The sequence below is a fragment of the Crocodylus porosus genome, unplaced genomic scaffold, assembly GCF_001723895.1.
Source record: "Crocodylus porosus isolate Cpor-Errol unplaced genomic scaffold, CroPor_comp1, whole genome shotgun sequence".
Classification (NCBI taxonomy): Eukaryota; Metazoa; Chordata; order Crocodylia; family Crocodylidae; genus Crocodylus; species Crocodylus porosus.
Window position 1 is genome coordinate 2,073,326 of NW_017728948.1, and position 9,936 is coordinate 2,083,261.

Sequence of the window (9,936 nt, forward strand, 5' to 3'; positions counted from 1 at the left end):
TGACATCAATCTCTTCCCCCTTGTCCAGGTGATAGGTCACCTGGTTGTAGAAGGAAATGAGATTGGTCAAGCAAGACCTCCCTGCAAGATCTTACGTAATTCAGAGGACAGAGCGTCTCCTTGCAGCCAGGTATACAGGCAGTCCTTCTGGGGGATCTGCAGGTCTTCCTAAGGTGGTGAGGATGGTCCCCCAGGCCTCATCTGTGCCTGGGTTTTTATGGGTGAATCTGCATCACCTCCTTCCCCTTGGGTGCATTGACAGTAGCTTGCTTTTCACACCCCTGACTTATTGCACACCTCTCAAGACTCTCATGTGTTCAGTGTCTTTGCATCTTCTGGGGTATTCCAGTCTCTTGTCCCTTACAGGTTTTCCTTTGAAATGTAAATGTGGCTCCTTGCTTTTTTATGCCACACAAGCCACTTGAAGCAGTCTTGCTATCTGAGGTCTGTTACTTAGCTCCAGTATCAGTGAAAAGGCCCACACGTATGATGGCTGTGCCAGGTCTTTGCCAATATTACAGTATAACTAGACAAAAAGTGAGAGAGAAATTGGGCGAAGGGACTTACCCTGGGTCACACAGCAGGTCATCAGCAGAGCCAGAAGCCCGGAGCGCAGGTCTCCTGACTCCCCGTCTGACACCCTGCCCTCTGGACCACGGGATCCAGACACCTCTTTGTCCGTGTCCTCCTAGCTCGCTTTGCTGTGCCTCTAGTGCTGTGCTTGTCACCCCCACCAAGAGGGGCCACAAATGCATTTTTATAATTGAAACTAAGGTTACGGCTCCATTACTGTTGTAATATTGTGGCTGGGGCCATGCCGATTGCTTGCTGCCGTTTTCTTCATGGCACAGAAGTGGAGCACCTGAGAAGGGTGCAGTTTTGCAGCAATGATTAAATGCTTTTGCGTTGCTTTTCCTTATGCCTTTTGGGGGACCCTCTCCAGAATTGCTCTTAATGTCCCTTTTTACAGCTCCGCCTTGAGATTGCTTTAGCTTCTGCTGAGGTAGGCCGGATACACCTAGATCTAAAAGAGTGGTGCTGATGGCATACCGTGACCTAGCAGTACGAGTCATTTGCTGCCTCTACAAGGCGTTGAGGAGCTACTGGCCAGCTCTGATAACTCCACCGCTTTCCTGTAGGATGTTTAATTGCTACCAAGTCTTTAAATGCATGCATGCTGTACGTGTGCAAGCATGAAGTGTCACTTAGAGGCTAAAGTGCCTCACCGATCTTGAAAGCATGTTGGACAGAATGACGCATTGCTCCAAGCACACCTCGCTGAAGTAATTCTAGAGAAAAAGACATACTAGTCTCTAAAAATACATTTCCAGCTTCGTGATTTTGGTGTGAGCCATGATGTTGAGCCTGTGACAGGCACGAAAGTATTTCACTCTGAGCGACCTTATATATTCCAGGCCCGAATGGTAAACTTGGAGCAATGCAGACTTGCAGTCCACGACCAAGCTGTAATTAATACTTGAGGGGTGTCATTACCCATCTGCCTACAAGAGAGAAATATCAGGGGTGCTAAACTTGGGCCTTTGTGATATGACCCCACTGTGCACAGATATGCAAGAAGACTATGCAAGAAGCTGACTGTGTTCTGCAAAGAGTGTATGTGAGAGCTTGTACACTGTATACATGGGCATTCACCGATTTAAAGTCCATAGATGATGTATTGTAGGCTGGGCAGGGAGCCCAGTCTATCACAGTTGTCTTATATTTCCTGTTTTAAGACCCTATTTTTAATTGCTTACAACTTTTTGAGACTTGAGCCACGTAGTCTGAAACTTTCCAAGTGGGGTTTCTGTCATTTTTGCCATTGGTTGCACACTGTTTTTGCAGAATTCAGCCAGAACAGTGAAATTACTTCCAAGAACAAGACTACAGAAAAATTAGCTGGCTTGCCCATGTTAGAGTGTACTCATCACTTGTTTGACCAGCTGTAGCACCCTTTGTTTTGGACAGGAACTTGATGTTTGACAAAGGATACCCATCGTGTAAGGCTGGGTACAAACGTTACGTTTGTACCGGTATAAGTGGTTGGAAACTGGTTTATACCTGTAACAGAACAGAAGTTTGGCACACAAAACTAATCTATACCCATAACAGACCAGAAGTTCAGCACACACAGACTGGTTTAAAAATGGCAGGATCCAGTCTAAGATTTGCTCCCTGTGACAAAGAGCAAACGTGTGATCTGTTTGCTACCAATCTAAACTATGCCACGTACAGAAAACCACGTGACTTGGATCAGTTCTGCCTCAGGCTTTTTTAAAGTCTGTCCCTAGCCTAAGGGATCTGCCTTTGCTGTCCCCATGAACTGCCCTGATTTGGGCGAGGCATAAGCCCTTGAAAACGATGGATTGCACATGTGTAGTAGAGATTTAGATTTTTAGAAGCTAAATTTCCTGATTCTGCCCACACTGCATGCTGCTCCCCGGGGCTCAGCGGGAGTTTCCTTGCAGTTGCAGCAAGCTGTAGCAGAGCCAAGGGTGTGGATCCTCTCTTCTGTGCTCTTAATGATCTCCCTATTGGGTCCAGGTACGTGGAGGAGAAAGCTGCTTGATTTGAATGCAGAGGGGTCAAGAGCTGGACTGGTCGGGGAGTTCGGGAGGTGTAGATTAGGACAAGAAACCTTGGGAAAGAATTGGGGTCTGTGGGCAGAAGAAAACTGGGAGGATAGTTGAACGAGAGACTCCAGGTTGCCTGTGTGGTCATCGTTTGGTCTCCGTGGGCATGTGCATCATGACTGTGCACAGTTTTGTCCCCAGGATCGCTGGCCGCATTTTGGCACATGAGGTAGGCCTGCTCTGGGGATCGCACAAGTTTGCATAGAGCAGCAAACCTGTTACTGCCTCGGCTTTGCTTGCTCTGGGAGGTGGGTAGGTAATGAAGCGGGCTATCCCAGTAGAGAGGAGGAGGGACTTGCGGTTAAGCCAGTCGAACGCTGTCGCAGAGTTCCTGCGTGAAGCCGGACTTCAGTCGGACTCTTCGCCAGCGGTCACTAACTGTTCCTCATCTTCCAGGTGTGACCCGGGGGGTCTGCTGAAATGCTGAGCGCTCGTAGCTTGAATTCAGTGGAACATACACTGTACATGCTCAGTGACAGGCCTGTCCAATTGGTGGCCCGTGGGTTGTGTGTCCGGCCCGTGAAGGCTTAACATGTTGGCCGGTCCATGCTCCCCGCGTTGCTCCTGCTGCCCCGGGGGCTGGGGTCTTCAGGGCAGGGCAGCACAGCGGGAAGGGGCCCATGCAGCAGGCTACCCCCAAGACGTGCAGCGCAGGGGCCACGACTGGTTTGGCGCGTGGCCCCCGGCCGCTCAGAAGTTAGATCTGCTTTATAATGGGAAGTACCCAGACATATCGGTGTCTCCGAGTTAGTGCGCGTTTGACCTTGGTCCCCCTCTGCTTCAGCTCTTTGTCTGTAAAATGGGGGCAGTGCTTTCTCATCTCTTCAGGTAACTTAATGAATCTTCCCAGCACAATCATAGAAAAACTCATGTGGAAATTATTAAATTTGTCATCGGAGCAGGGTTTGAATGGGGTACAGCGAAGAAGAAACCAGACACGGTGATCGCTGAAGAGGACGTGCTGCTGCTTTAATTGGCTCTCTACCCTGAAGGCGGCAGAGAACTTGTATTTTTTTAGAAGAAGATTTGATTAAATGACTGAGAACCATATCATAATGCATTTTGCTGGAGGGGCAAAATCTGAATCCCGGCATTTCCTGATGTTGAAATCTTGACTTTGTAATCTTCATGTTGTTTTAATGTAAGCTTTGTGTGTGTGCACTGCATATAAAGCCTGCATTTTTATCCCAAATATTTGCTTTCTGCACTTCATTGAACTCAGTGGGGATTAAATCTACTTCACCTGGGTTTTGCTGAGGTCCTGACTTGGGTCTCTTGGCACTGATGATGTTGTCAATACAAACTGATCACAGGCAACTTGCAAATATTTATTCTGAGAAGCCTCCGCCCTTGTACAAATATATATATTTTTAATGCATGCTGCCTTGTAAAGCCCCTGGTGTCAGTGCATTCAATGGCAAGCAGAAATGGCAAGCCAGTTGCTGAGACTAGAGATCAGCTGGAGAGAGAGGAGATTTGTGAGCAAGGTGATGGCCACTAGATGTCCTTCTCCCAAATGGATTGGAGCGATACCGACTGTTTCAAGAGGCGTGCAATGGATTCGCAAAGCTACCGTCCTTACATGACTTGGCTGTTTTGGATAAACTTTCTCTTGCATCTCGTCTCTGCCATCAGCCGCTTTGCTATGGTCTTTTTAAAATTAACAGCTGCAGAGATTAACATTCTTACTTGTCATCTTTGGGAGAAGATGAGCTCTGTGCGGCGCAACTTTTGGAGACCTTAGGAAGTCTGAGAACCGCGAATGCGTAGATTATCCACCATCCACGTCACCACCGTTTTACAATTTATAAACCAGAAGTATAACACAGCAAATGGCTTGGTGCCAATGGTTATGCTGTTACATGTGGCAAATAGGTTTTCTTCCAGTCTGTTCCATTTCAGCACAGGTTCATATGCTGCGCTTATCTCTGTACTATCTCATTGACTCTCTCATTGACCAGAAATGCTGCTGCCACTGCCAGGCAGTTGGTCTTAAACTTTGGGTGGAGCAGGAATCAAAGGGGGTTTGATTTGCACCACCGCACCCCCCTGGATCTGCCCCTCGTTATAGTATCATTTGCTTTGACATTGAGGCTGGAGCTCACAGCCAGGGTATGTCTGGTTGTAAGACTGAACACCATTTCTTCAGCCTATCCAGGTCACTCCCGATCCTAGTGTGTGCAGCTATACCCAACTTGGTGTCATCCGCATGTTGGTCATTAACAAGGATGTGGAAAAACTTGAGTGAGTTGGGCCAGAGATGACCTGTAAAAATCCAAGGGAAGCAAGTGAGAAGGTGGTTTGTTGGTGGATGAGCGCTGGAACTCCCCACGTCCTTCATTACCTGCAATATTTTATAACCAACACCAAGAAGATATCACTTAGCTCCTATAGAAATCCCCTAGTGTTGAACTGTAAATGAGCCTAGTGGGTTTTGGCTTGTTTTTTTATTACCAGATGAATATATGCGACTGAAACCCTTACCTGAAGCACCTATTTGGATGTTTGAGAAGGTGAATGCAGCGCCATCTGCTTTCCAGCCCTGTCTGGATTTGCAGTAAGCCAGAAATCCCAGGGTGACAAGATAGTTTAGCCCAGGGCTTGCGGTACATGGCTGGATTATGTCTGTGAAGCAGATGAGGATAACGAGCCTCTATCACAACAGGGTCATGAATTATTTGGTGTGGGAGATGGGCCTTGTGTCAGGCAGCGTTGTCTTGACTCGGTGGTGTTTTGTGCTGTCTGCTTCCAGCTGCACATAGGTAACGGTTGTGTGCAGTGTGTATGTGTTAGATGCCTGGCTTTCATCAGCACTGTCTCCTGACTTGCCCTCTTAACAGCCTGTAGTAGATTGTGCCTTAGATGGATGTAAGAGGAGGGATGGTAGCTTTCCAGGCATTGTAGAAAAGCAGGTTTGTTTAATTACCTTTTGGAAGTGCAGCATTGCTGTTTCCTGGGAACAGATGGAGCAGAAGTTGCGTGTTCCTGCAATTATGTTGGCTGTGCTAGAAGTGGTGGCATAATAGTAATAATACTCAGATAACTTTTATTTCAGGTAAAGAGAGAGCAATTGCATACTCAAGGCATGCCAGGTGCTCTTTTCTCCTTTCGGACCAGAGAAGAGGGAGGGAGCATTTACTATTTAGCCACATCTGACTTCGAGCTGTAAAGAGGCTTGAGAGCAGTTAGGCTTGTTCCTGGATAGTGGCATGGTATAAAGTAAGTGGAAATCACTGGGCAGTATAATACAGCATAGGTGCAGTATTTGGGGCAGGACTTTGCACTGAAGTAGGTGATGCTGTGGCTTGCGGTGTCTTTCTGTGGGTGTAGTATAACAATCTAGGTCACGTGCGGAAAAGAAGGGCTGGAAGGGACCTCGCGAGGTCATCTGGGCCCCTCCTGCCTTGGGCAGGATCATCCCTGACTAAATCATCCCAGCCAAGTGTCTGACTAACGTGCTCCTGATAGTTTCCAAGCATGGAGAGTCTGCAAGTCTGAGTAGCCCGATCCAGTGCTTACCGCCCTCGTGGTCAAAAAGTTCATCTTCTCCAAGCTGAAGTTCCTCTGCTGCAGTTTGAGACCATTGCTCCTTGCGTTGTCCTCGGTGGCCCAAGTGAATAGTTTATCGTCGTGCTCTTTATAATTGCTTTTGAGACATTTGAAGACTGTTCTCAAATCCCACCCCCATCTTCTCTTCTCCAGACTAAAACAGTCCCAGTTCTTTCAGCCTTTTCTCCTAAGTCACTTCCAGCCCTCTAGTCATTTTTGCTGCTGTCTGCGGCAGTCTTTCCAATCTGTCCGCATCCTTCTTGAAATCCCAAATTGGACACAGGGCTCCAGGTGAGGCCTTGCCAGTGCTGAATAAAGTGGAAGAGTCACTTCCTTTAATGTGCAAGTGACAGTCCTGTTAATCCACCCGGGAGCTGACTATGAATCTGCAGTGTGCTCTTTTGGCAAATAAAAAGATTTGGCTTTATTTGTCAAAAGAGCACGCTGCACATTTGTGGTCAGCTCATAGCCTGCTGTAACCCCCAGGTCTTTTTCTGCCAGGTCTTTTTCTGCCTTCTCTGCTGTCGCGCAGCCTAGCCAGTCATTTGTCAGTCTGTATTTGTGCATACGATTATTCCATCCCAAGTGTAGCGCTTGGCATTTGTCCTTGTTGAATTCCATCCTATTGATTTCAGACCATTTTGGGAATGACCTGACCCTAGCCTTACCCTCCAGAGTGCCTGCATTTATACCCAACGTGGTGTCTTCATCTGCACATTTGCTAAGTGTGCGCTCGGTTCCGTCCTCCAAAGTATTAATGAAGTTGTTAATACCGGACCCAGGACAACCCCACTTGATACCTCCTCCCAACTAGATGGCCATTGCTGAATATTTGTTGACTATGATGATCCAACTGCTTATGTCTCCACCTTGTAGTACTTTCATGTAAGCTGTTTATCTTTAGCTTATTAATGAGAAGTGGGAGACCGTCTTGGGCACATCTGCCTCCTCCAGGTGGTGATAGCTCAGATCTGCTAAAGGCCTTTTTCATGCCTCATTCTTAATAATAGGTCAGATAGACAATGCTGCCAGTTTACAATGCCCCGGAAGATGTGTTATGCTTTAAAGGTGCTGCAGCTTGCTGGCTCATTTAGCAGAGATGCACGCATGCCCTTTTCGTACCTAATTTTTTTGAATCGATGCGAAAAGTTGGAGGTAAGAGGCCACACCGTGTTGGAAGAGGAGACCCGTATGTGCAGTGGAGAGGGATGTGTCTGGTGGGGGAAGAGAGGAGGTGGGCAGGGTTAAGGTTTTCCTGCCCTGTCAGAAACTGTACAAGATTTTCTTCACTAAAATATGAGGTAGAAAAAAATATTTTAGAGAGAAAGGTAACAGTTCTGAACCAGCCTTGCAATATGGTACATACCCTGCCCAATAAGAAGAAAATAAAAAATACAGTGTGGATGTTATAGACAGCCCTGGGATCAATCGCAAATGTCCTTTTTTGCACACCATTCCTTGCTATATTGACTTCATAAAGACTCTGCTACCTCATTATGCCAATAAATGACAGGGCTTGTAAAACCTGAGCTGTGTTTGCAGTATCGGGTAATACCGGCCCTCCTGGTGTCTGTATGTTCACAGCTCCTCGTTTCTATGCAGGAAAAGGAGGGAGATTTCCACCCTGTTCTGGGATCCGTATCTGAGGCTCATTCCTTTAGGAGGAAATGGATGATTGATTCATTGTGCTTTTATGGAAGTAAAACTGTGACTGATGGGGAGTGACCGTCATTTTAAAATAAGTTCCTGAAGTTGCACAGAACAGGTTTTATGCACTCACTATTGAGATACCAACAGTTTCTCAGTTTAAAAAGAACTTACTACAGATTGATCCCTGTTTCATAGCAATAAATGCTTGATCTGCCTGGTTTGCTGTTTGTGCCATTTCACCTGGGGCAGACACAGTACCATATTTTCCCACATATAATATGTACCTCCCCCCCGGGCAAAAAAGGCTGCTGCCAGGGGGAAGAGAAGGTCATGCTGCATCGCTGTAGGAGCTGCGTGCGCTCACTGCGTGCCCATGGCCACAATTACTGTCCCTTTCCCCCCAGCAGAGGCTTGGAAAACGCTACTAACTCGGCAGGAAAGGGTGGCTCTTGATGCTGCTGCCTGCAATCCCCTCTCCCCTCCTCTCCCTTCCCCACGGCAGCTGCTTGTATTTTCCCTGAGAAAAATACCATGCCGACTTTTATTTTCAAGGTCCATATTTTATTCAGGAATGCTACATGTAAGAAAATACAGCAAAATTACATTACTTTCATACGAGCACAAAAATGCAGCACATCTCGGTTGTGTTAGCTAAATCCTGATGAACGCAGTGGTTTGCACATTTTCCACGCAGTGTTCTGGTCTCTTATTTGATAGAGAAATATAGTAATCATTTGCCTTTTTCTCTTTCTCTCCACAGAAAATCACCAATCGTGTCTTGGGGAGAAAAGTGCCTTGGAACTGATCAGAATGACAAGCATAGGTTTTTAAAGAAGGCGTATTGCAGACGGTGAATTTCCAGCGCCTTGCATATGCAGCTCAGCTGGTGAAAATAGAGTACTCAGTAAATATTTCAGTATGCAGAGTGTAGGTTGCATTGGTTGTTGCGTCACAGTGTCTAACTAGGTTGGATTTATTTCTATTTTTTAAAAATCAGTGATTTTTGTGTGTGGATAGCTGTTTTTTTTTTTTTTTTTTAAAAAAGTCTTTTTATAAGCAATTGGTTTCAATAGTGTGATCCCCTTTCCAGGTCAACGTAGTTTGGAGGTATTTATATATGTATTTAAGAATTGATAACCTGATGTGGATAGTCGTTTTTATATATTTATTTTTAATACTGTTTTTAAAAGATTTTTTTACTTGTCCTTTTACTTGTTTTTATTTTCCTAGCTCCACGTGGAAGAATTATTTGTTACATTTTTGTATTGCTGAAAAAATAAAAAAAAATGACTTCGGATTGACTTTAGTAACCACGATTTTACAGTAGCCGTCTGTCTCCACTGTTGCTACTCGCACAGTGTTCCTGGAAAGCTGGCTTAATGGCTGCATAATCATGTTTTCTGTTGGGAATGGCAAGCTTTCAGAGTGAGCTAATGTCAGCTTTTAAAGTGGGAGGGACATCTTTAGTGTGCTGTTTTGTCGTAGCCATCGTTAAAAGCCAGCGTGTAATGTCTTTTTCTGGGTTTCCCATTCCCAGAGCTGATCCAGAGAGAATAACAGTTCTCATTATTTTTTTTTCAGTGCTGAAGCTCAGTGGCCAAATGTAAGTGAAGCCTTACATCCAAATTACCTGGCACCAGCATGAAAAAGATCCTCCAGTCTCCGCCCCTTCACCAAAAATGAGTTCTCATAAATCATTAGAAATTAAGCCAAAAAAGCTTCTAAGCATTGCTCAGAAGTGTGCCAGCAATATAATCAGATGGCGGCTGCAAGATGTTTTGTTTTGCGCCTTTCTTCGTGACGGCCTCTCAGTTAAGATAAAAAGGCTGTGGTTTTTGCTGGAAGCTGATACTCAGAAGTAGCTTTCCATTGCTTGCTGCACCGATGACGTTCAGTTACAAACAGGAAAGGGATCCAACTAAAGTAGGTACATGCCAGCCATGCTTTCCTACCAGCACCACCATCTTAAGCACTAAGCTAGAGCTAAGGTTGAAACACTGCTTCATTTTAAAGAAGGCTTTTGGGTGCAAATGTCTCACTGTGCATTTCCATACCGCTCTTCGTCCAGAAGGTTCAGGCATAGCGGAGATCTTCGCTTAGGATC

General features: G+C 45.9%; 1 protein-coding gene across 6 annotated transcripts in view; it reads left to right on the forward strand.

Annotated features, from left to right (window-relative positions):
• Positions 1 to 9,055, forward strand: part of ALMS1 (ALMS1, centrosome and basal body associated protein) — a 96,176-nt gene extending 87,121 nt beyond the window's left edge. For 5 of the 6 annotated variants that reach the window (XM_019553176.1, XM_019553178.1, XM_019553177.1 and 2 more), the window contains one exon: positions 7,767 to 8,167. In XM_019553176.1, the coding sequence (XP_019408721.1) occupies positions 7,767 to 7,907 (141 nt within the window). In that variant the 3' untranslated portion in view covers positions 7,908 to 8,167. Of the gene's footprint in view, positions 1 to 7,766; positions 8,168 to 8,592 lie in introns of those variants that run through there. The other variant, XM_019553179.1, reaches the window with a different exon arrangement.
• The last annotated feature ends 881 nt before the right edge of the window (positions 9,056 to 9,936 follow it).